The 27,031-nt window shown below is 46.9% G+C and overlaps 1 protein-coding gene across 14 annotated transcripts in view; it reads left to right on the top strand.

Annotated features, from left to right (window-relative positions):
- The window catches only part of PHAF1 (phagophore assembly factor 1), a 1,056,812-nt gene that overhangs the window by 826,315 nt on the left and 203,466 nt on the right, over nucleotides 1-27,031 (top strand). For all 14 annotated transcript variants that reach the window (XR_011284154.1, XM_069640131.1, XM_069640088.1 and 11 more), the window contains one exon: nucleotides 7,526-7,569. Coding sequence is in view for 13 of the 14 variants with exons in the window: in XM_069640131.1 (XP_069496232.1) it covers nucleotides 7,526-7,569 (44 nt within the window). In the remaining variant the exon portion in view is untranslated. The remainder of the gene's footprint in view (nucleotides 1-7,525; nucleotides 7,570-27,031) is intronic.

Raw genomic sequence — 27,031 nt, 5'->3', positions numbered from 1 at the left:
AGTCAGATGAAAAGGATCTACCTTCAGAACAAATGGGGGTAGTAAGTTAATCTACTTGTATTCCCCTAGACAGATCTTGGGATTCAATAGGAATGAATCTCTACCAAATAGCCAACAACTGGAACAAAAAGGAGATAAAACAAGAAGGAACCAGTTAACCCCTTAGGTGATAGGATAATGCCTATATGAGTACCCTATTAAGTTCTTACCCTTGGTGAGGCAGGAAGGGCCAAGAGGTTGCGAAACAACGACAGGAGAAAATAACAAATAGGAAGGTTAGTAGCGGGAAGTACCCCGGACGACAAGCGGAACGCAAACTAGAGCCGGGATGGTGCACTAACAACAGGATAGCGTCCACAGTGCACAAAAGTTCCAAGGCGTACAGTTCCACACAGAAAGAGTCACTACTAGGCGATGAGATCAAAAAGGTCCACTTGGAAGCAGGCGGGTTGATCTCCAGAAGAGTGTCAAGAAATGAGGGCAACCCACCCTTGGGTTAGCTAAGCGGTAGTATGAATGTATTGCAGGGGTAATACAGTGTTGACAAAAAACAGGATTGGGATCTCACCTTAAGGCTGACAGGGTTGTGTCAAGAATTCCAGGAGAGAAGTATTGGAGGTGATGTTAGGTTGCCTGTTGCGGCTGGAGGAGAGAATGAATGAAGCTCCGAATGGAATATTAACTGTGGAAGAGGCAGCAAGCAAAAAAGGAAAGTCCAGGACGCTGCAGTAGGCAGGGAAGACTTTAAGAAGGAATTACCTCTAAAAGACCGGTACGGAAACGGGAACCATTTCGACAAATCCAAGGGAGTAGACAAGCAGCAAGGTCGGGTCGAGGTCCGAAGTCTGGTAACAGGAATAGTTTTGTATTTAGAAAAAATGAGGAACGCTAATTAGAAGCAGCGTTCTGATGCACGGTTGGTGTTTATGAATGCCTTGCTGGGGGGGCGCGGCCTCGTTGTGTCGCCATCAGCTGACTTCCACGTGACTCAGAGCCGAAGTGAGAAAGGCGAGCCCCGCGTCTCCACAGCAACCTTCAACGTTGGAGGAATGGAGACGTAACCCGTCTGAATGTATTTAAACGAGCCGTGCACCTACAGCGCAGGGCCCGAAATGTTAAAGCATCCGCCCCCAAAGGCCAGGGCAACCCCCTGGCAACATGAAAGGATTGCAGTAAATCTGGCGAATGAATATGATCCAAAGGGTCCCAGGTCCGGTCCTCAGGCCCATAACCCTTCCAATCCACCGACCAAGATAGGGTCCGGTCTATGCAACAGCCGGGTACCAGCATGGCAAGGCTTCCACAGTGAAACATGAAAGACCGGGTGTATCCGCCAAGAGGGGGGCAAAGTTAGGCGGACCGCCACCGGGTTGATCACAGAAGCAACAAGGTAAGGACCCACAAACCTAGGCATTAATAGTTTTTCCAGGAATTTTCAAATTCTGTGTGGATAACCAAACCTTCATACCGGGCAAGTAAGTAGGGGCCGAAGATCGACGGGCATCAGCGTATTTCTTAGCCCTGGCTTGGGCGCGTAGAAGGTGCAGACGAACATCTCGATGCACCTGATCAATATCCCGGATGCAGGCAAAAGCAGCTGGATTGCCGGAAGGTTCGAGTGGCAAAGAGCGGGGATGAAACCCATGTAAAGCAAAAAATGGAGAAGAACCCGCAGCTGAGTGCAGGGAGTTGTTATAAGCAAATTCTGCTTGAGGTAAGGTGGATAGCCACGTGCACTGAAACTGCAGACATAGGCACCGTAAGTACCGCTCCATGGTTGAATTCAGATGTTCCATCTGACCATCCATCTGTGGACGGAAGGCGAAAGAAAACCGATCCTCGATATTAAGAGACGAGGTAAGGGCCTTCCAAAACTTTGAAGTAAACTGCAAACCTCTGTCAGTTACAACAATAGAACGGAGACCAAAACGTCTAAATACATGAGCGGAAAAGAGTGTGGCCAAATCAGGAGCTGATGCAAGTCCAGAACATGGAACAAAAATGGCATACTTGGTAAAGTAATCGATGACAACCAGTATGGTGTTGAATCTGTCAACAGAAGGAAGCTCCACCACAAAATCCATAGACAACATCTGCCATGGCTTATACGGAACAGGAAGGGGTTGCAGAAGACCCATACGCTTCGATCGAGATGGTTTGCATTTGGCACATACAGCACAGGTTGACGGGTAGTCCATAACGTCTCGGGTGCATCGAAGGCCACCAAGACCAACGCCAGAGTGACTCTAATGTCTTCTGATGACCGGGATGTGCCGCGACAAGAGTCGTGTGCCCATTGTAAGGCGTGCAAGCGTGCCTGGCGGTACAAAGACACGACCTTGAATAAAGGGTAAACCATCTTGGATGATGAGGTTAAAAGAATCCAGTTCTGCTGGACTTGATAATACCCAGTCCTCAATAATGGAACGCAATGAAGGTTGCACAGAACAGCCACAAATGAAGTTTTCAGGTAGAAGAGCAACAGGATTCTTTACTTGGGATTGGACCATTTCGGTCTGCCTTGACAATGCATCTGCAGGGACATGCAAACGTGCCGGTCGGTACGTGATAATGAATTGAAACTGTGAAAAGTACAAATGCCAACGGGCTTGGCGAGCAGTAAGACACTTTATGGATTTGAAAGCGAGGAGACTTCTGTGATCAGAATAGACGGTGACTACATGTCTGGCCCCTAGAAGATGGTGTCTCCATTCCATGAAGGCGTCCTTAATGGCCAAAAGTTCCCGTTCCGTGATGGAATAGTTTCTCTCATAATTGGATAGTTTGCGAGAGTAGAAAGCAACCGGGTGAGTCTCCCCTGATTGTGGACAAGACTGGGACAGTACTGCTCCTATAGCGTAACCCGAGGCATCAGCTTCCAATAAGAAGGGCAGATCAGGATTGGGATGCTGCAAAACCGGAGCCGTAGTAAAAGCCTCTTTTAACTGATCAGAAGCTGTTTGAGCTGCAGGAGTCCACAAGAATGCAGCTTTAGAACTGGTAAGTGCAGTGAGTGGTGCTGATATGGACGAAAAGGATTGGATAAAACGGCGATAAAAATTAGCGAACCCTAGGAAGGATTGTAACGCTTTCACCGTCTTAGGAATGGGCCATTCTAACACTGCCTTCACCTTGGAGGAGCTCATCCGAATTCCCTGATTAGTGATGTCAGAGCCCAGGAATTCCACTTCTGTGGCATGAAAAACACATTTTTCGGCCTTTACATACAGATGCTTGTCTTTCGACCTTTGCAGAACATTAGACACGTGTTGTACATGTTCCTACAAGGACTTTGAATAGATGAGGATATCGTCAAGATAAATTACGACGTATTGTTCTTGGATGTCATGAAAAACGTTGTTCATGAACGCCTGAAAGGTGGCATGGGTGTTGCAGAGGCCGAACGGCATGACCAGATATTCTAGAGACCAAAACGTGTCTTGAATGCCGTTTTCCATTCATCGCCGCTTCGAATACGAACAAGATTGTATGCACCACGCAAGTCAAGCGTAGAGAAGATTTTGGAAGTACCCAACTGGTCAACCAAGACTGAAATCAGGGGTAGCGGGTACTGGTTCTTGACGGTCACTTTGTTCAGGGCTCGATAATCGATGCAAAGACGTAGATCGCCCTCTTTTTTGGGCACAAAGAATAATGGAGAGGCAACAGGTGATTTGGAGGGGCGGATGAACCCCATAGCAAGGGACTTATCCAGATAATCCTTTAATACTTGGTCTTCCTTCAAAGTTGAAGAATAAACACGACCAGATGGAATTTTAGCCCCAGGGATGAGATCAATAGGGCAGTCGTATATTCGGTGGGGGGGTAGCGACTCAGCTTTCCCTTTATCAAATACATCAAGGTACTTGGCATATTCGGCGGGGACAGCCAGAGTTAGGACGTGTGTGACTGCTCCCATGCATGCAGGTATGGTAGATGAGGCTTGACTAGGGACCCCAGAAGTGATACCAAGAGTAGAAAGACACCTACTGTTGCAGAACAAGGAAGGAAACTGGATTAAACCCAATGCCCAGTCTATAGCAGGTTATGTAGCCGAAGCCATGGAATGCCAAGTATCACTTTGTATGCAGGGGCCATGATAACGTCAAAAACAATGTCTTCGGAATGTCCCTCCAACGTGCACATGGAAATAGGAACGGTCTGTTGAGCGACTAGACCGGATACCAATGCAGAACCGTCCACCGCACTGACGGATTCGGGTTGTAACTTTTCGACCAGCTCGATCCCTGAACTAATGGCAAAATGTTGGTCGATATAGTTTCCAGTGGCACCCGAGTCGATGACCACCGACACCGGGAATGAAAGACCATTAGCCGCTGTAAATGTAACAGATAGATAAACTAACGCTGTCTGCTTGTGAAGGCGAGAGTCCAAAGCAAGCCTTCCCGACGTATGGACTCTGTTTACTGTCGGGATCTTGCCTTTCCCGCCTTCTTCTTGGGTTTTTTGGTGCTATCAGGAAGAAGATGCTCAGAAGACCCACAATACATACAAAGGTTGTGACTACGGTGGTATTCCCGTTGTGCCGGAGTTAGAGGTCTTCTAACGGCTCCTATTTGCATAGGCTCAGGTACAGGGACAACTGCCGTAGGGGCTTCTGGAAGCAGAGGAAGGATGCTGGAACGTTTCTCACCCTTCCACTCGGCCCTACGGGCATTAATCTGAAGTACCATGTCCAGTAGTTCCCTGAACACAGTTGGCACAATAGGTACTGTGGATAGAGTATCTTTCAATTCGTCAGAAAGGCCCGGATAAAAAAACGGCCGATTTCTTTTCTTTGGGCCAATCCGTTTCGGCTGCTAATTGATTGAAACAGGCTAGGTAAGTGAGTAGCGAAGAGGAACCTTGCCTAAGCTTGAGCAGTTCCAGATCAGAGGCTTGGGAAGTATACCTAGTATCAAAACCCCTGCTCATGGCGGTTAGTAATGCGTCACAATTATACAGTACATGACTGTTGGCTTCCAGCAGAGGATTAGCCCATGCAGCAGCAGTACCTCCCAAATGGGACAATATAAATGCAGCCTTGGTGGTAGAGGTGGGGAATGAAGTGGGGCGACAAAAGAAGTGTAATTTGCACTGATTGACAAATGTCCGGTAATGCTTTGGGTCGCCCATAAATCGCTCAGGTGGAACTAGCGGGAATTGTGCTGAAAGCACTATTGGCGTAGCCTCCTGTCTGGATGGAGGAAAACCAGAGCCAGAAGCAGTAGCTCCTGATGCTTCCGCTCCCTGTTTACTAGAGGTCACAATCGAATGGATAGCGTCAATGCGCTGTTGGAAATTATCCTTCATGGAAGACATTTCAGCCCTTAGATCTGCAACTACCTGCAGTATCTGTCCCATCGTCTCCGAAGGATCCATGGCTTCTAATTCTGTAACTCACCGATAGCTGAACAGGCCGGGGCGTTGCTCAACCTCAATGCACAGATGAGAGGGAGCTGCTCCGGATAATAGTTCAGCCCAAGCTGTAGTGTTTTTCCCAAAAGGGAATACACCCAGAACCAGGCCACCTCAACTTGAGGAACTCTTTTTAGCAATATACCCTTCTGCTGTGTAGGATGACAGACAGAATGGTGGTTTACTCAAAAGAGCGGAGATACCCACACCGCTACACCAAGACTGTAAGGAAAAAACAACAGGTTAGTCAGATGAAAAGGGACTACCTTCAGAACAAATGGGGGTAGTAAGTTAATCTACCTGTATTCCCCTAGACAGAACTTGGGATTCAATAGGAATGGATCTCTACCAAATACCCTACAACTGGAACAAAAAGGAGATAAAACTAGAAGGAACCAGTTAACCCCTTAGGTGATAGGATAATATGAGTAGCCTATTAAGTTCTTACCCTTGGTGAGGCAGGAAGGGCCAAGAGGTTGCGAAACAGCGACGGGAGAAAATAACAAACAGGAAGGTTAGTAGCGGGAAGTACCCCGGACGACAAGCGGAACGCAAACTAGGGCCGGGATGGTGCACTAACAGGATAGCGTCCACAGTGCACAAAGGTTCCAAGGCGTACAGTTCCACACAGAAAGAGTCACTACTAGGCGATGAGATCAAAAAGGTCCACTTGGAAGCAGGCGGGTTAATTTCCAGAAGAGTGTCAAGAAATAAGGGCAACCCACCCTTGGGTTAGCTAAGCGGTAGTATGAATGTATTGCAGGGGTAATACAGTGTTGACAAAAAACAGGATTGGGATCTCACCTTGAGGCTGACAGGGTTGTGTCAAGAATTCCAGGAGAGAAGTATTGGAGGTGATGTTAGGTTGCCTGTTGCGGCTGGAGGAGAGAATGAATGAAGCTCCAAATGGAATATTAACTGTGGAAGAGGCAGCAAGCAAAAAAGGAATGTCCAGGACGCTGCAGTAGGCAGGGAAGACTTTAAGGCGGAATTGCCTCCAAAAGACTGGTACGGAAACCGGAACCAGTTCGACAAATCCAAGGGAGTAGACAAGCAGCAAGGTCGGGTCGAGGTCCGAAGTCTGGTAACAGGAATAATTTTGTATTTAGAAAAAATGAGGAACGCTAATTAGAAGCAGCGTTCTGATGCGTGGTTGGCGTTTATGAATGCCTTGCTGGGGGGGCGCGGCCTCGGTGTGTCACCGTCAGCTGACTTCCACGTGACTCGGAGCCGAGGTGAGAGAGACGAGCCCCGCGTCTCCACGGCAACCTTCAACGTTGGAGGAATGGAGACGCAAACCGTCTGAATGTATTTAAACGGGCCGTGCGCCTACAGAGCGGGGCCCGAAATGTTACATATGGAGATGGAAGATTTCCAGTGACGGGCCCCTGCCTTTGGAACGCACTTCCCCTTTTTTTGCATCTGGAAAATGATTTTTACGTTTTTGTGAATCCTTCCAAACCTTTTTATCCTTCTAGTTTCTGTGGTTAGTCATTGTTAACGCTGCCTCTGGTATGGTAAGGCTGTTTTTAGACATTAGACTTGTTCTCTTACCACATGTAATTCCCCATTAACTGGCACTTTGGCAGTAGGGCACAACAAACAGCCTACAGATCGATCACCCCATTTCACTGATTGGAATTGAAAGAGCTAACATCACTGGCTTTCAAACTGTGCGCACACAGTGCATACTTTATAGATGTCAAAACCCTCATTATTGGGTTTTATCAGCAGTAATAGATGTGCCACGGATGATTTAGAGATCAGTGATCAAGGTAGGAGATCAGATGTGAAGGGGTATACACTCCCCTCAAATATGACTTATGGTTCATCCCTTGCACATTTGATAGCAGGTTGATGTTTAATATGTGATGCCTTAAACTAGGAATGCTGCTTGCGCTGTGCTGAATGAAATATGTGTGAATAGTTTGCTCTAGGCTGAGAATGGAAATATGCCCTCAATCTCTGCAGCGTAGGTTTGTGTACTTTTCTCAGAATGTTTTCTGTTTTAATTGTGGCAAGGTGTTGAGAAATAGTTCATGGTTAAACCTGTACTTCTATGATATTTGTCATTAAACTATAGCTATAACTATTTTGTTTTTTTCAGTTATCATCGTTGTGATTTCAAGATTCCGATAACTATCAAACGAGGTGAGTAGACTAGATTGCATGTGCTTGTATCCCATTGTATATGGTTTTACTTTCCCTTGGATGCGTCTGGATTTGCTTTCTTTGTGTAGGACGGAGTAGCAGAAGGTTTGACATTATGCATTTCATAAATGCAACCGTACACACAAATATGTTGAAATAGTAGCTGAAAACAAACATTTGTATTTATTTATATCTGATATTGCACCTTAACCAAGGCGCTGTACAGAGAAACAGATAGTGGTACAATAAAAATGAATAAGGATAAACAATAAAAAACAATCAAACATGATAGAGAACATGAGACTTCCAACGACTTATGAAATAGAGGATAGGCAGCAACAGAACAAATAAAGTAGGGGAAGGCGTTCCAGTGTAGAGGAGTCAAAATAGCGAAAGCGAGACTGAGCACATGGGGGGGAGGGGGGGCAGGTGTAAACAGCTGAAATTTAGAAGAAGAGCGAAGAGAACGATAAGGGGCATACAAGGATACCAAGACAGAAAGATAGTCAGGAGCAAGGCCATAGAGGAACTTGAAGACGAGACATAAAAAATTACATTTGAGTTGAGAGTGAAAAGATAACCAACCAAGAGTAGCAAGGGAGGGTGAGATAGAATCTCAGAAGGATAGAATATAGAGAAGACGAACAGATGAGTTAAAGACAGATCTTAAAGGGGCAAGATGGGAAATTGGGAGCCCAAAGAGAGCAGAACAACAGTAGACGAGTCGGGGAAAAAATCAAGGAACAGATCAACAGTTTCAAAGCTTGAAAAGTAAGAAATGGGCGAGCTTTACAGGTCTTATGCAGATGTAAGCGGAAGGCGTGTGATGTTAGAGAAATGTGGTAAGAGAACGATAGGGTAGAGTGAAGATAATGCCCCAAATTTCAAGCAGTGATAGATATTGGAAGTTGGGATGGGGGAAAAGAAATAAAGGACTGAGGAAGAGAAGGGGGAGGAGTGTTAGCGGGGAAAAGGAGAACCTCTGTTTTCCCATCATTAGATGTGAGATAGTGAGAAGACATCCAATATTTGATGGCTAAGAGACAGGCAGAAAGCATGTGGTGAATGTTAGAGGAGTAAGAAGAGAAAGAGAGAAAAAGTTGAGTGTCTTCAGCATAAAAGTGGCAATAAAGACCAAAGGAGGAAATAATCGCAGCAAGAGAGGAAGTATAGAGGGAGAACAGAAAAGCGCCCAAAACAGACCCTTGCAGAACACCATGAGCAAGAAGAAAATATTCAGAAGATTTGCCGGCCCATGAGACACAAAAGGTTCTTTGAGATAGATATGATTGAAACCAGGAAAGGACAGAACCTGTGAAAACGAAGGAAGACGGCAATAGAAGGGAGTGATCAACAGTATTGAATGCAGTAGAAAGATCCTGAAGAATAAGAAGCGGTGGCATAGCATGCAGAAAGTAGTGAATTCAAAACAGAGAGAAGAGCAGTTTCAGTGGAGTGAAGAGGGTGAAAGCCTGACTGGAATTGTGAATTGGAAATAAAAGTAAAGACTTGAGAGTAAACCAACTCTTCAAGTAAATTTGAGAGATAGGGTAGCAAGGAAAAAGGACGGAAATTTGAGACAAGCAATGGGTCGGCAGTAGGTTTCTTTAAAATTGGGATGATGGAAGCATGCTTAAAGGATGAGGGAAAGGTTGAGAGACAGATATTAAAGAAGAAAAAAGTGAGGTAAGACACCACTGAAGGATAGACTTTGAGTACAGAAGGAATTGGATCAGTGGGGGAAGCAGTGGGGTGGGCTTTAGCCAGTAGAAAAGAAGTGTCTGCATTGGAGATTGGTTGAAAGCATGAAACTGAGGCAGAGGAAAGTAGGAGGGAAAGAAGCAGAGTGCAGGCGAGATGGAAGCTTAAATATAAGAATGGAGGGAAGCTACTTTAGAGGAAAGGAATTGAGTGAAGTTAGAGGCTGAAAGAGTAGAACTAGCTGTGAATATAGTCGGGGTGGGAGGAGACGGAAGACGAGAAAGAATTGTAAAAAGACGCAGAGGGGTGGGGTGACTGTTTATGTATGAGAAATATAAGCATTTATCAGAGAGTAGACAATCATCATAGATAAAGAATGAAGAGTAATCCACCATAGATGTCTTTCACGATGACGGAGAAAGCGACGCATAGAACATAGGTGAAGAGAGAGCCATGGTTGAGAAGGCTTACAAGTAGGAAGGAAGGGCGAAGAGGCGTAGAGTGAATCAAGAGAAGAAGAGAGAGACAAGGAAAGGGTAGAGTCAGCATCATCAGCAGGTAGGGTTGCAAAAGAAGAGTAGGGAGGAAGAGCAGAGATACAGGTAAAGTAAAAAGTGAGGCGTTAAAGTTGCGTAAATCAGCAAGATACAGAAAGAAGATCAAGACAAGAACCGGAACTGTGAAATTGGGGAGTAGGTAGAGGGTAAAGGAAATAGGAGTCAACATTTGAGAGAAAAGGGCAAAACATGCCCAGGAAATGTGGGTCCCCCTTCATATCAGTCAATTGCAAGCCAGCAGGCTTGGCCGGTCCACCCACCAAATGCCCACTCCTGGCCCCGGTCTGGCTTGCATTCTCTTTCCTCATCTGCCTGTTTGCTATGGTAGCACATCGGGGACCAGCTGATTGCCACACTATCTCCACTTCACTGGACTTCCATACTTCCCCGCCATTACTGCTGGTGAGACTTGACTAAATGGGCATTATAACATCACGCGCACGATTGCGTCCATTTTTCACATCAAAATTGTTTATATTGCGTGATTTGTGCAGAGCTCCACCATGTATCCTTGTTTTGCTTATGGGGGAAGCCTTTCCTGGGGTAAAGGCACTGTGGATTCTCCTCTTCATTCACCTCCTTTGTGTGGCCTGCCACTACAAGATGGCGGACCTTAGCTGAGCACTGGAGTGCTTGGTGCTTTCCCCAGCTACGGTCCCAGATTGGCTGGGTCCCCCTTTACATCAGCTAATTGCAAGCCGGGCAGGCTCTGCCGGCCCTCCCACCAAAGGCCCACTCCTAAGGCCCTGTCTACCCCTGTCCACCGTACGCCAACAGCTGCCCCTGTGGGTATGTCTGTGTCCCCTCCAAACCCCTGTATATGTCTGTCCCCCCCATGCCCCTGTGAGTATGTTTATGTCCCCCCATGCCCCTGTGAGTGTCTGTGTCCCCCTATGCCCCGGGTGCTTTCTCTGAGCCCCCCACACCCCATGTACCCTCTTAAGTGTCTCTGTGCCCCCCTCTCCCCCTTGCTCCTGTGAGTGTCTCTCTGCCCCCCTCTCACCACCTGCTTGCCTCTAGCACCCTTGGCTCCCCCTCCCTCCTCTCCCTCCCTTTGTCTCGTGAAAGATCGGCTCCTCCCCAATTGCCGTCAGGCATAGTAATCGTAGCCGCCTGCCTTTTGCAGCCATCTTGCCCTCCCCTGCCCCACCCCCTACCTTTCAATTATATCTTAGCACTTAGTCTTATCACTTGTCCCTTGACCTCTGATAACAGCTTGTCTGTCTCCCCCTTCCCTCCTTGTCTTCTCCTCCCACTCCCCCCCAGCACTACCTTGAATAGTCTTGACCTTTCAAGATAGTCACTTGTTTGTTCCTCTCCTTCTCCCTTCTCTTCACACCCCCTCAACTCCCCCTTGGGTCTCTCATGCACTGCCACAATGGTCGTGAGGCATAGTAATGTTACTGCTAGTTTTGTCTCCTTTTTTCCTTCCTCTGCTCTCCCTTATTGTTCCATGCACTTATACTATCTGTTATATGAAATGATTGTTTTTTTACTTTCTGATTTGTTTCATGGACCTGTAAGAATGTAACTGTATTCTCCTATGTTCCCTCCCTCCTTTGTAACACATTGTGTATAGGCGCTATACAAATAAACAATCAATCAATCACTCCCTCCCTCTATGATCTTTGTGCCTTGACTTTGGATGAATACCCGGTCTCCTGTTCTTTAATTGTTCCCCTGGATATACACTTGCAGTGGAGCAGAACATTACTGGTAGTCTGTTGGGGGAGAGCAGCGCTGAATGGATAATAGCACAAAACATCACATTTTACCCTTTCCGACTAACTCGCGTTTAGAGACCTATGAACTTGCTTGTTCCAGGAACATGTTGCATCCTCCGAATCTGGTTTAGCTGCTAAAATTGTGCTACTTGTGCTACTTCTGGCTGCTCAGTTGTTTAATGTTTCATCTTAGCATGTATGAGAAGGTGTGTCATATGACTAGCTACGCATGGTTCATTGCATTCAATGATCTTTCTTATAATAGGGAAAGCCACTTAATGATCAACAAACCAATAGTCTTAAACTTCGGTCTTCTGGATAAGCAAGGGTTTGCTCATCACTGACAGATGACCGGAGATGAGTTAATGGTCCTTTTTTTTAGCTGCACTTGTATTTTACCATTTATGTTGAAATCCTAGTCTTCTTTTAGTTGACCTAGAAATTATGGCAGTAAATCTAATGGTGTAATAGTGGTGTGATTGCCTCCGTATAAGCAAAATTAGCATTAATCACACCGAAAAGTAGGCATTTTAGATTCCAAATATTTCCAGCTTTATCAATGAGAAATAAGAGCACACCAAATTAGTCAAAAATTAATTTTCATTATTCACAATACATGTGAAGATGTTAAATAAAATAACTGAACAATGTTTCAAATAGAATGATCTTATGTCAAATTGTGTGTGAAGTGGGGAAAAGAGAGATGAAAACCTTACCATTGTACCCAAACATAAACCTATGTTATGTGCCACACTGCATCCTATAGCCAGACCGCAGCTGCACTCTCATTACTAAAAAGTTGGCAACCCCCAAAGTAGTGACTTTTGTTAGGGCATGTATGCTCCTCCTCCTCTCCCGCCCCCAAATCCCCCTTTTTCACCTTCTTGTTACGCTCACCTGGTTCCCACGGGGGCGTCGACCGGAACTGGGCCGCTGTTGTTTCCACCAGTGTGACGTGTAGCGCCGAGAAGACTGACTGGACTGGCCCGCTCTGCCTAGTTTGTCTGGCTCGCAGGAATATTCTTCTGCAAAGGAGAAGGGGAATTAACCACCCGTGGAATTGAGTGTCAACCCACCTTCCCCACTCCCGTTGTCTTCCCACAGATCACTCTTGATGTCCCCTCCTTAGTCTCACCTGATGGTTTGGAAGGATGAGCTCTCCATCCTGCGTCGACCGCAGGGGCGCGTTGATGACCAGTTACTTCACTGGCGAAGAGGAATTGGTGAGTTCCAGTATTGACTCTAAAGTCCAATTGTTCATAAGAGTTCAAATGTCTGATCTTCACTCTGTCCGATTCCTTGCAGGTTGCCGATTAATCCACTCGAAGATTTCCAAATGGCAATTGGTAAGATTCAGGTAAGTCTATTGTGGTTTTCCCCTTAGGGGCCGGGGACGGCGATGAAGCAGAGTTGACTGCGCCGACCCGAGATGAGGTGAGTACCCCCCGTGGTAAATCAGGTAAGTCCTTGGGGGTAGCTTGTATAGTCTTAGAGAGTCCCCTTGCTCACCTTGCTGTCTTTGTCTCCTTAGGTGTCGGAGGGCGGCCGCGAGATGGAGAGAGCGTGATGGAATGCTGAAGTACCGCCAAGCAGGTGAGTTCAGTGCGGCGCCGTAGGAATGCGAAGCGATGCTTCAAAGACTTCTGTCTTTCAGCTCTGTGGCGAAATGGATCAGGATTCAGGTAAGGATTAAAGTTAAAACTCCTGTTCTAACCTTTATCGTACTTTTCTTTTTGTTTCAGGAGTCCCAGGACTGAAGCGGGCGTGGCTGAAGACTGGAGCTGCTGAAAACACGGTGAGCGTTACGCTGCAGCAAGCAGAATAACGCGAAGCACGTGTGGCTGTCCGGGCGTGGTTTAAATAGCCTTGGAAGAAGATCCAGGTAAGTATTCTTCCACAGCCCCACCCAAGTAACAAAATAGTCCCTTCAGTGAAATAGTCCCTCCTAAGCCTCATTTCGCTTGAGTCTTCATGCAGCATGGTCTGCCTCAGGTGAGTATGCAGCATGGTCTGCTTCAGGTAAGTTATCAATAATGAGCCTGGCGCCCATGGCGCCAGGACTGTACCCAAACAGCCCCTAACTGGGGCTTTTGGGCATGCTCCAAGTGGCATGATGCCTGCTTCCGGGGCTGCTGGGCCTGGTCTGGTCTTCCGGGGGCAGGCATCATGACAGCACTCCCCCTCGAGGCCCCTCCTAAAGTCGTTCTCCCCCTTGGCCGTGGTTTGTCTGGAAATTCCCGATGGAACCTCTTCACTAAACGAGGTGCATGCACGTGGTCACTAGGTTCCCAAGACCTTTCCTGCGGACCATAACCTTTCCAGTCAATTAGGTAAAAGAGTTTTGATCTCACTCTTTTTGAGTCCAAAATATTCTTGACTTCGAACTCGGGCTCCCCGTCTATGAGGATAGGTTCAGGTGGAGTGGTTAGCCTAGTTCCTGGTTGCACTGGCTTCAAAAGAGACACGTGGAAGACAGGATGGATTCGCATATGAGCAGGTAGGTCCAACTTGACGGCCACTGGGTTAATAATTGCCTTGACAGAAAAAGGTCCCAAATACCTGGGGTTAAAGGTCCGAGTCCCCTTGAGTGGTAAGTGCTTAGTGGCTAACCATACTTGGTCCCCTATTTGGTATTGAGGAGCTTCACTTCTGTGCTGATCCGCATCCTTTTTTGTATTTTTCCTTAGCCTTTTGCAAATGGATGGTTGCTTCTTTAAAGGCTTGTGTAATAACAGCGTGGAGATGGTCCACTGCGGGCATCTCTAAATGCTGGGGTGAGTCCAAATCCGAGGTTCGAGGATGGTGCCCATAAATGGTAAAAAAAGGACTTTGTCCAGTTCCTGAGTGTACGGAATTATTGTACGCATACTCTGCGATCCACAGAATGTCTGTCCAATTCCCCCTCAGACTGATGTAGCATACAACGGAGGTACTGTTCAAGAGTCTGGTTGGTCCTCTCCATTTGACCGTCGGTCTGAGGGTGGTGACTGGTCGAAAGCCTAACATCAATTTGTGCCAGTTGGCAGCATTTCCTCCAAAAATGTGAAATGAATTGACTGCCCCGATCTGAAATTAACACTGAAGGAAAGCCATGCAGGCGGACAACATTTTCAAGGAATTCCTTGGCCAGGATTGAAGCTGAAGGTATCCCTTTTAAAGGAATGAAGTGGGCCATTTTAGAAAAAAGATCTACAATAACTAGAATGGTATTGTAACCTTGGTACGGGGGTAAATCCGTGATGAAGTCTAATGACAAGGTATGCCAAGGGGTAGGTGGTATGTCTAATGGTTGCAATAATCCAGCAGGTTTTTTCTTTTGCCCTTTATTTTGTGCACAAATGCCACAAGACATGACAAATGACTTGACATCCTTTCGCCAGGTGGGCCACCGAAATTGCTGCCTAATTTTAGCTTCGGTTTTTGCAATACCCGGATGCCCTTCTATTAAGGTGTCATGGTAATGGGAAATGACAAGTTCCTGTAGTTCCTTTTGCGGTAAAAATAGCCGGCCTTGGTAATAAGGTAAATCATCGATGACCGAGTACTCTGGACCTTTCTTTGCCCAGTCCTGTAGGGCAACTGAATCAAAGAGTTGGTGGATCTTGTTTTGAATGTCCTCCAGTGTCTGTATGGATGTCAGGCCAAGGATTCTCTGTTCCGGAATTATGGGTACGGGTTCTAAAGTTATTTCTGCTTCTCCCATTCCAATCCGGGACAAGGCGTCTGCTTTACCATTCTTACAACCTGGTCGATAGGTTATTACGAAATCAAACTCGGCGAAGAACAATGCCCAACGGAGTTGGCGCGAAGATTGGGCTTTGGCTGTCTTTAGGTATTGTAAGTTGCGGTGATTGGTGATGACCATGATGGTATGTCTGGCACCCAGTAGATAGTGCCGCCAAGCCTTGAAGGCGGACTTGATGGCCAGCAGCTCCTTGTCGGTTATGGCATAGTTTAATTCGGGGGCTGAAAATATTCTTGACCAAAACGCCACTGGGTGAAGCTGGTTAGTTCCGGGATTCTTTTGGGAAAGGACTGCTCCCATGGCTGAACTGGATGCATCTGTTTCCACTATGTAGGGAAGCTCGGGGCGCGGGTGTCTTAATATGGGAGCAGATGTGAATTTAGCTTTTAACTCTTGGAAGGCGTTCTCGGCTTCCTCTGTCCACACAAAGCGTTTGTTTTTTTGCAATAGCGTTGTAATGGGATGTACAATGTGCGAGAAGTCTGGGATAAACCTGCGGTAGAAATTGGCAAAGCCAAGCATGCTTTGAACTCCTTTGATTGAACGTGGCGAAGGCCAATTAAGAATGGCATCCACTTTTCGTGTATCCATCCGGATTCCTCTCGGGGTCAGAATAAATCCAAGGAATTCGCTTCCGTAGTGTGGAAGATGCACTTTTCCAGTTTAGCATATAATTTATGCTGGCGTAACTTCTCTGGGACTGCTCGGACATGTTTTACATGCTCAGATTCTGATAAAGAGTATACTAAGATGTTGTCGATGTAAACGACCACACAAACGTCGATAAGCTCTCGGAGGACATCGTTCATGAAGAACTGGAAGGCTGCTGGTGCATTGTATAGTCCGAAGGGCATCACCTGGTACTCAAATAGTCCGAACTTGGTGCGAAAAGCAGTCTTCCATTTGTCACCCTCTTTGACACGTACCAGATGATATGCCCCCCGAAGGTCTAGTTTCGTGTATATACAAGCGTCCTTCACCTGGTCTAGTAGTTCTGGGATCAAAGGCAGTGGGTATCGATTCTTGATGGTTATCTGATTCAGTGCGCGGTAGTCTATACATGTTCTAAGGTCGCCTTCCTTTTTCGGTACAAAGAACAAAGCTGAAGATGCAGGGGATTTGGACGGGCGAATGAAGCCATTAGCAAGGTACTGGTCTAGGTACTGGCGCAAATGAAGATTTTCGGGTTCCGTAAGGGCATAGATTCTGCTGCAAGGTGGTTGTGCTCCAGGTACAAGATCTATTTGACAATCATACGATCTGTGAGGTGGTAAGGTGTTTGCCTGTTCCTTTTGGAAGACATCCTGAAAGTCTTGGTATTCAACAGGTAATTGTATGGCTACTGGAATTACTGGGGCCAGGACTGAGTTTTGAGTTTTCCTTGGGTAGCAGGTGTGAGCACATTCTGGGAAGGTTAGTCTCTTCTCTCGCCAATCAATACAGGGATTATGTTTTTCCAACCAAGGTATCCCCAGTATCAGCTGAAACTGTGGGGCCTTGATTAAGTCAAACACCATAGCCTCTCGATGCCCATCTTGACTCAGCAATGTCATCTCTGCAGTGGAATGAGTTACGGGTCCAGAGGCAATTTCCGTTCCATCTACAATGGTGACATCGGCCGTGGTCTTGCGGGTGAGAGATAGATTCATCCTGGTAGCCAATTCCCAGTCCAAGTAATTTCCTGTGGCTCCACTGTCTACGTACGCCTTTACCACATGCATGCGTGATGGCTGCTCTGGATCTACAAGGACCATGGGTATGGTGAAATGCGAGGTCAGAGTGTCCTCCTTTAAGCTCGGCAAGCGGACCTCTACGCTTGCCGGGCGTGGTCGTTTCCCGAGTCAGATTTCACATGGTTTTCGTCTGGTGCTCCTATAACTTTCTTGGGTGGTTTTACAGGGCAGTTCCGAAGAAAATGACCAGTAGTTCCGCAATATAAACATAATTGCAGTTGCCGTCTTCTATCTCTTTCCTTCTGGGTTAAGGGTCCTTTAACCCCCCCGATTTGCATAGGTTCTGAGACATCTACTCCCTTGGAGCTTACGTGGGTTTTAACCAACACCCTGTTCTCAAACTTGGTTCGGTCAGCCTTCCTGGTTTGAAGTCTGTGATCGAGCTGGACCACTAGATCTATATATTCTGCACAGTTTTGAGGCGTGTTCACGATTTGGGCCAAAACATCTTTGAGTTCTCCCCGAAGTCCTCGATGGAATAATGTGATTCGCTTGGCTTCAGGCCATTCGGTTTTCACTACTAATCTATTGAAAGTTGCAATGTAAGATAAAAGATCCTGGTTACCTTGCCGTAGGGATAAAAGTTCGTTGTCCAAAGCCTGTCCTCGGGAGTGTCGGGCGAATAGTCTTTCCATGCTTGTTCGAAAACCCTGGAAATCTCGAAGAATCGGGTCATCCTGGTTAACTAGTGGAATGGACCAATCCGCTGCACTGCCGCTGAGATATGACAGTACAAAGGCTACCTTGGCCTGATCGTTTGGGAAAGCTCCAGGTCTACATAAAAAGTGCAAGCGGCATTGATTCATGAATGTTGCAAACCCTTTTGGGTCTCCGGCAAAGCGTTCAGGCGGAGCCAAAGGAACGGCTCCAGGTAAATTTATCTGCACCGGGTTACTCGATGGTACAGGAGCTGGACTTGCCCCAAGTCCTGGTAGAGGTGTTTGTCCAGCCTGGCTCTAATAGTTGTCTGGCCAACTCATCAGTTTGTTCTTTTGACACTATCAGTTCCCTCCTGAGGGCATTGGTTTCTTGGCGAGCTGAATGCACTTCGGCCCTTATTTCCCCTAATAATTGGGCCAAGTGATCAGTTTCCGAGGTCTCCATGACGCCCAGGTGGGTATTTGTGGGTAGGCTTCGCGTTCTGTTACGCTCACCTGGTTCCCACGGGGGTGTCGACCAGAACTGGGCCGCTGTTGTTTCCACCAGTGTGACGTGTAGCGCCGAGATGACTGACTGGACTGGCCCGCTCTGCCTAGTTTGTCTGGCTCGCAGGAATATTCTTCTGCAAAGGAGAAGGGGAATTAACCACCCGTGGAATTGAGTGTCAACCCACCTTCCCCACTCCCGTTGTCTTCCCACAGATCACTCTTGATGTCCCCTCCTTAGTCTCACCTGATGGTTTGGAAGGATGAGCTCTCCATCCTGCGTCGACCGCAGGGGCGCGTTGATGACCAGTTACTTCACTGGCGAAGGGGAATTGGTGAGTTCCAGTATTGACTCTAAAGTCCAATTGTTCATAAGAGTTCAAATGTCTAATCTTCACTCTGTCCGATTCCTTGCAGGTTGCCGATTAATCTACTTGAAGATTTCCAAATGGCAATTGGTAAGATTCAGGTAAGTCTATTGTGGTTTTCCCCTTAGAGGCCGGGGACGGCGATGAAGCAGAGTTGACTGCGCCGACCCGAGATGAGGTGAGTACCCCCCCGTGGTAAATGAGGTAAGTCCTTGGGGGGTAGCTTGTATAGCCTTAGAGAGTCCCCTTGCTCACCTTGTTGTCTTTGTCTCCTTAGGTGTCGGAGGGCGGCCGCGAGATGGAGAGAGCGTGATGGAATGCTGAAGTACCGCCAAGCAGGTGCGTTCAGCGCGGCGCCGTAGGAATGCGAAGCGATGCTTCAAAGACTTCTGTCTTTCAGCTCTGTGGCAAAATGGATCAGGATTCAGGTAAGGATTAAAGTTAAAACTCCTGTTCTAACCTTTATCCTACTTTTCTTCTTGTTTCAGGAGTCCCAGGACTGAAGCGGGCGTGGCTAAAGACTGGAGCTGCTGAAAACACGGTGAGCGTTACGCTGCAGCAAGCAGAATAACGCAAAGCACGTGTGGCTGTCCGGGCGTGGTTTAAATAGCCTTGGAAGAAGATCCAGGTAAGTATTCTTCCACAGCCCCACCCAAGTAACAAAATAGTCCCTTCAGTAAAATAGTCCCTCCTAAGCCTCATTTGGCTTGAGTCTTCATGCAGCATGGTCTGCCTCAGGTGAGTATGCAGCATGGTCTGCTTCAGGTAAGTTATCAATAATGAGCCTGGCGCCCATGGCACCAGGAATGACTTTATCTTTATGAGCCTGGCGCCATAGGTGCCAGGACTGTACCCAAACAGCCCCTAACTGGGGCTTTTGGGCATGCTCCAAGAGGCATGATGCCTGCTTCCGGGGCTGCTGGGCCTGGACTAGTCTTCCGGGGGCAGGCATCATGACACTTCTAGTCCGGTAATACCATAATTTATACAGTGCCATGGTATGCAGAGATATTTCTGGTACTGTCATCAAATGTCGTAATGATGGCTCAGAAACGAACTCTTTTTGTCCTCAGATAAACAGACCTAATTTCCACCATGCTCCCAGCTCCCAATAATTCCACTGTCCCAGAGTCACACAGCCATTGCCATCACATGCTCGGGTGCTAACTTTATTGGCAGCTATTGACATTTACTGTCGGGTATTCACACTCTTGTGATCAGTATGGCCCAAGAGTATTCATACCACTAACCAGTGCGCACACAACCCCACCCTAACATCACACGACAGACCCAAGCACAACCCCGAGGCAGTGAGTCCTACCCATATGGTTGCAACACACAGAGCCTCCCGAGCCAACTCCCACATGCAAGACAACGCTCAGACACCAGTTTCTCCTGGTTCTGAACCTATCCTAGCATCCTATCCCCACTAACACACCCATCCCTTCTCTTGCAGAATCGCGTGAGCGCCTGGAGACTGGGTGGTAGCGGCGCTCTGTATAAATCAACATAACATATGTATCACTCACAGCTGTAGAATGATTATCACCATTTTATACAGGAACGCTGAATTCCTCATTAAGTTCACATAATGCACCACCAGAAGACATTTCAAATCTGCACAATGATTAAAAGTAAGTCTTTACTGAGTTAGAATGGGAAGCAGGGCTTTCTCTGTTGCAGCAGCAAAATTCTCTGGATTCTGGTGCCCTAGGTGACCTGCTCATCTTCTATTCTGTGCTGATGTTGTTCTGTAAATGGAACATAGGCCTGAGGAAAATGTCTGCCATCCCCATCATCAACTAAGCAAACAAGGAAAGCTGCAGCGTCATAAAAATTGAGAACAGATCCCAAAAAGGAGAGAAAGAGGGAGCCAGTGATGGGTTGACCACATAATCGAATGTGTTGAGACGAGGAGTGCTTATGTTGAGCAACACTGGCTTCGCCAGACTGGGAGGCGAAGCATTGCACTGAGAGATGCAAAGAGTGCAAATATGCAAGGCACATAAGTAAAAGCTGATATACTATGGAGTATTGCAAAAACCTGGCAGGAAAGCAGGAAGCTGTGCTAAATGCTCTGAGGGATGTGAAGCTGTGAGACACTGGAACAGGCAGAGAGACGCTGGCTGTGTGACCAGGCAACTGCTGGACGTAGAGCGCAAATAATTAGCTAGAGTGGAGGACCTCAAAGTGGAACAGTGAGCTTGCAAGGAAGGGGAACATGAAGCAGAGAAGGAACTGGGGTGTAGGACTGCTGAAAGAGTGTTAAGTTGGTGGGAAGCAGATGTTTGAGTTTGAGTTTGAGCCTGGATAATTCCAGTAGATGGCAAGACCATTACCTGGCCCACTGTGAAAAGAAAGTGAGTAAAACACACCACTGTGTCAATGAGAACATTTAGATTGGTGAAATGCAAACACTGAAGCTGCACCTGAGAAAAGCAGAAGTTCCTGAGCCTGTTCTTGTCATAACTATCAAGTACAAGGGGCCAGGCAGGAGAAAAGAGATGGTTGCAAAGTTGCAAAGCACAAACAAACTTAGTGCATGGGTCAAGCCAGCCTACTGCTAGAATCTTGACACTCCTCAAAGTGTGAGACAAGTGGAATGATACATTGACCAGACAAGTGTATGACTAGGCAGGAGTTGTAGTACTGAGCTGCCCCAGTGTGTAAGACAACATGGTTGTTCACTGACCAACAGCTGCACTGCTTTATAGTCCTGAGACTCCCGAACGTATAAGACGAATGAATCGGTAAACTGAACGCACTGCATGATGCGAGTTAGCGTCATTGTATTCCAGTTACAAAACCAAATGTACGACTTGATGGGAGATGTGGTTTGAGGACTCCCCAGTAAGTCTGAGGGATATTAAGACTGTTAATAGAATGGAGAATACAGTTTGTGGAACGCTGATGGTTTAGGACAGGGGCCTGCAACTCATCAGATATGTTGGACTACATCTCTAATGATCCCTCACCATTGACCATGTTGGTTAGTGTTTATGGAATTTGTGGTCGTAAACATCTGGAGAGCCAAAGGTTGCAGACCTCTGGTTTAGGAAGTTTAGTGCATTGACGACCAAGTCCACTTCTCTATGAGAAGTCCCCATTGAGTGTATGGTATACCAAAAGAATCCAGTGCACAACAACTTGCAAAATGACCCAAGCACTGCATTGACCCCAGGAGGGTAGAGGCTCTGAGGCGCCCCGACATGAAACCCAAAGGCCATTGGTGACCAAAAAAAGAATAATGGACAATCGAGTCCTGAGAAGACTAGAGGCTCCTAACCAGCAAGCTCTGTAAGATGAAAATTGCAAATCTTTTCTTTACTTTCGACAATTTGTTTGTGAACTCATTATTTGAAAATGATCATTTGGCACTGTGTAGACATAAATGTTTCCCTATTAGTCAACTCCTGCATTGTGTGGGGGGGGGAGGGCAACAAAGATGGCCGCCTTTGTTATGTTATGTTTTGCTATTAGCACTTGTAGCGCGCACGTACGCCAAAAGTCATCTTGGCGCGAGGATGCAACTGAAAGATACCAACCCAAGCTAAAATGAAAAGGTTTTAAGATGCCAGCAGATTTGAAGATGGTTATTGGTGCGTCTCAAACTCACCGCAAGGGTATTCCACAGTTTACTAGCTGCCACTGAGAAAGCCTGACCGCCCACTCTACTCAAGAGAACATTTGGGACGATAAACTATCATTAGAAGAGCTGAGAGCCCTCGCAGGAACATAGGGCAGAAATGTATTCTGAAGAAAGCTTGGGCCGACTTTACAGTAGGCCCGGTGGACGAGACAGAGTGATTTAAAGTTAATTCTTTTATCCACAGGAAGCCATTGAAGGTCTTTAAGCACTGGACTAATTTGGGAGCAATAGGGAGTGGCTGTAGCTACACAGGCCGCTATATTCTGCACCAATTGAAGACAGTGGATAAGGCCTTTAGGTTGTGCTAGGTATAATGCATTATAATAACGACTAGCCACAAGAGAGGAAACCACCACATGATGATGGTGCTCAGACAGAAAAGGTAACACCCTGCAGAGTATCCTCAATAGAAAGTGGCCAGTTTTACACACCGCGCCCACCTGTGCGACCATAGAAAGAAGGTATGTAGGCCCCCAGATTTTTGACAACCGTCACTGACATGGGAGGATCACCAACCGACAAAGTCCAGAAAGAGGATGACCATGACTCTGAGTTAAGAACTCAAGAGTTAAAAGAAAGTGAAGAAAAAGGAGCACCCGCACCTCAGTCTGATCCCCATTTAGTTTAAGCCAATTTTGGCCCATTAAATTCAGCCATTGCTTAGAGCTCTGCAGCTCACCGGCATCATCCTTTAAATTATCCATGCCTGGCAGAATATCCTGGGCCAGAATTAGCCTCCACCTGTGGAGTGAGCGGTTGAAAAGCCAGAGAGGGTGGCGTGACACTGGAGCAGCCACCGCAAGCTGGGTGTCAGAGGAGGATGGCCAGGGCCTACACTTGCTGTGCTGTGGTGTGCCTGGAAGGAGGGGCAAACACGTGGCCTGCCCCCAAAGAGAGCCCAGTGGGGGCTGCAAGAGCCCGGGATGACGTTACCTGCTGAGGGCTGGCCGGTGGGTAACTGGGTGTTTATCCCGGTGGCCGGGGCTAGCTCAACACAGCCGTGTACGGGCCTCAGGTCTCAAATGACCTGTAGAACACCAGGAACTGAATTGGAGCAGCTGAATCCCTGGGGCCTGGTGGCCTGCTCTCAGTGCTCACTGATGAGTGACGTGTGTGGTGCAGGGGGGTGGGCACCTGATGCACCATGAGTTGTCTAGCAGGGGAACAGTGAGGCTCAGAGGAGCCTGCACCCTTCACAAGGTAGGAGGGCAGCTGCCTCTCCCTGATCTAAGTAGATCATCTCCGCACCCTGAAATGTTTATGCCTGCAGTGTGCCATCGCATAGGTGTCTGGGCCAGTAGAGCCTTAAACCGCATGGTGGGTCCCATGAGGGGAGAGTTGCTGGCTCCACTGAATCTCCTGGACACCAACCACAATGTATAAGACACCAGCATTACCGCATTCATACTCGTGCCCCCTGATTTCAAATCCACCATGGCGGGAAGCCTCCCTCTCCCTCCTTCAGAAAAACAAGCCAAATTGGATGGGTATACAAAAAAAGCAGTGCCTAGAAGTCCTACATTCAGAAGCAAAGGAAGATGCCCTGAGAGATGACACAAGGGACCCAGGTCTACCCGACCCTTTCACAACAGTGCTACACAATCTCCAAGAGTATGGGCACGATTGGCGACAAAATCGACTCCATGGCTGCCAAGGTAGACTCATCCAATGCAAAGATTGAGAAACTTTGTGTTCGACCGTCAGAGGCAGAGCAAAACATTTCTAAGACAGAGGATGCAGTGCACATATTGGAAAGCGCAGTGGCATATGAAGAATGTGCATGTCAAAAATTATGACCTTGAGAATTGCTCTAGATGCAATAATGTGCATATACTGGGTCTTCCTGAGTCGGCCCCAGTGGGTCTCCTGGAACTTCTCAGGGAGACAAATCTACCAATGATCCTGGGAAACCCAGTCTTCTCCTCACATTTTCAGATTGAACAAAATGTCACTTTTCCCCAGGTGGGAGCCCCTTCCTATGAGGCTAGGGAGGTGAGACGACTACCCAATAGTCCCCGTAGTGGTGGTTTAATGCGGGAGGACCTCATGGGAAGAAACTCCACCTGGGGACAAGTATGACAACCTAGAGTATAAGCACTCAGTTGACGTCACATCCCAACATTCTCTGGCCCCCCTTCCATCACACACCCCTTTCTAAACATATGTACAATTGTAATACCTTCAGTACAGCCCAGGTAAAAAGGAATAGGACGAGGAAGATCACAGAAAATTTGAAAAGTACAGGTCAGGCAAGTACCGGTTGGAGTTGTCCCCGAGGCACAAAGATGTAAAAGTGAAAAGGAACAAAGGCATTTCCACCAGGAAGGAGCTGTCAACAAAGTATAAGAAGAAACAAAGAACTAAACAAACGTTCAAGCACAGCTGGGTCAAGCCAGCCCTGCAGTAGCGAGAGTAAAGGAAGCTGCCAAGACCAGAGACTGGAGGACACGAGCAGGAAGTAGAGAGCATCTCCAGTGAGCTTGACGGAAGCGAATACAAGAACCTGTGGAAGAAGGCGAGGCAGTGGCATTACCTCCCGCAGGGGTTGGACCGTGTGCTCCCACAACGGTGCCGACACTCCTGGGGGGCGACTGATGCAGAAACACTGCAAAGCCAGGAAGAGACCGACATCAGACCCTGAAAGAACCAGCATTGTACAAGCAGCTCCCAGTGGGTAACTGGAGGCACGGTTGGACCAGTGGGGACAAGGGAAGTGTCTCGAGGGGTCTCAGCTTCCAGCCATCAATGTGGGACCCTATAACGAATAGAGAGTGCATACGAGAAATATTTCTGCATCTCAGTAGAGACAACTAAACCGCTGGCTATCGGAGAAGGTTTGAGGACACCACAGTGAATAGAGACTGCATCCGAGGAGTATTTCCTCATCTTGGTGGAGAGAGAGAAACCACGGCCCACCAGACAAGGGGCCGGGACTCTAAAATAGTTGAAAGAAGCAACAGAGGAGGGGCGGGAACCAAAGACAAAGTTCAGTACAGCATAAGGAAAAAATTCCCCAATTGAGTGATCAGAGGGATGTCGGGGAAACTCATAGAAAGAGTTGGGACACTGTAAGAGCCTGGGAACAGAGACCATCGGAATTGCAGAGCTGGCAGCAGTTAAGAACATTACATTTTATATGTCGAGAACCAGGGGAAGGGAGTCATTTCCCCAGGTATAAAGTGTGTGGACACTGATACATCCATAGACACCAGGAGAAAGGGGGGCATTCTCCTGGTAAAGAATCTGAAAGCTGAACTAAAATGAAAGTCAACAGAACGTCAGTGGAAGAGTGTCATTCCACATTGCTTTTGCCTTTTTGTAAAGATAACATTTCTGAGTGTACCAGGAGAAAGGAAGCATTCTCTTGGACTTTTAACTACGCTGAATACCAGGTGAAGGGAATCATTCTCCTGGTGGAAGACTTTACTTTATTTAGCATTCTTTGGTCTAAGTGTAAGGGATGGAAGTAGGGTCTCAGACAAGGATGGTGAATACCTCCTTAGTTTTAGGTTGAGGCAGGGAAACCCTCATAAATAGTTAGGGATAGATAGGTTTTTGCAACGCTCAATAAAAGTTTATAACCAAAGCCATGCCACCTCTTCATCTTTTTCATACTTTAAACCCTTACAAAGCCCACAGGTCTTCCACTGCGACCAATTATCACAAAAATCTACAATTTGAGACCAAGATGTGTGTGGAAGAACCACTTAGGAAGACTGCGTCATGCAGAGCTGTCGCAGCGGAACGCAAGCGTAGTGTAAGCAGTCGAAGTCTCAGGGATGCAGAGCGATTCCAATTCAATGTGGCTGATGGGGATGCTTGTGGTCTTGTGCAGAAGGGATGTCACCTAGCCCCTTTTGGTATGTGACCAAGCCTGATTTGCATATGGTCTTTCCCCTTTTGTAATGGTTTAGCAGGCTGAACAAGCGATGTCTGGAGGGTTGCCGAGAGCTGTGCCCCGGTTTGATTTGTACAAAACCTTCCAGCCATCAACTTTTGGTTTTGCTTTAATGCCCTGTGCAAGGGCTGCACATTAAGGGATGATGCCAAAGCATGCAACTGAGAGACCAAGAAAGGCTGCTATGCCAACATAGCTCACATTTCCCTCCTTGCTTCAAACATTAACCCTATTTGCGCTCCAGCTTTAAACTTGCCATTCTGACACTCCATTTTTATTTATAAATTTTCATCTAGCACCATTGTGTGTGTTTGTTTTGAATTGCCATATGTTGAGGGCTGTCTCAGAAAGATATTTAGAAAGAGGATGCCACTTTTTCAATGGTTAGTGGCAATCTCAATGTTGGAACCTGACTGGTCATTCCTGTGGTGGGAACGCCACATTGCAGAACATTGTTGGAGCTTTCTTTGGACAGAAACACATTAGCACCAGAGAAGCATGGCATAACATGTTTGCCTTTACGGTAGTTATGTCTTTGTGGCACCTGCTGCAAAAAAGGTGTGTATCATGCATGTCTGAGGTTTGGATTCTCTTGGGATTGATTGTTCTCTGCTTCCTTCCAGGTTCAAAGCATAGAGTGACATTATGTTTGTTAATAATAAACCCTATTATTGCAGCAATTAGAAGGTGGGTTACGACTCATCGCATGGCGATGGAGGAGAATTTGCATGTACCTAAAGGTGTTTCTAATTAGAATACCTCAAAGTATAAATAAGGCACCTTCTTATATGTAAAAAGTAGTGTTTGTATATCATTTTTAAACTGTAGGGCATGCAATGTTTGCCGTATATTAGCTACAAGAATATAATCTTATACCTTATTTTAAAAAAGTGCAAACTTTTAAAATTCACCATTATCTATTTTTTACATAAATAGTGATAC

The sequence above is a fragment of the Ambystoma mexicanum genome, chromosome 1q (assembly GCF_040938575.1).
Source record: "Ambystoma mexicanum isolate Mex_15411 chromosome 1q, UKY_AmexF1_1, whole genome shotgun sequence".
NCBI lineage: Eukaryota > Metazoa > Chordata > Amphibia > Caudata > Ambystomatidae > Ambystoma > Ambystoma mexicanum.
This window is presented reverse-complemented; position numbering and strand designations above follow the sequence as displayed.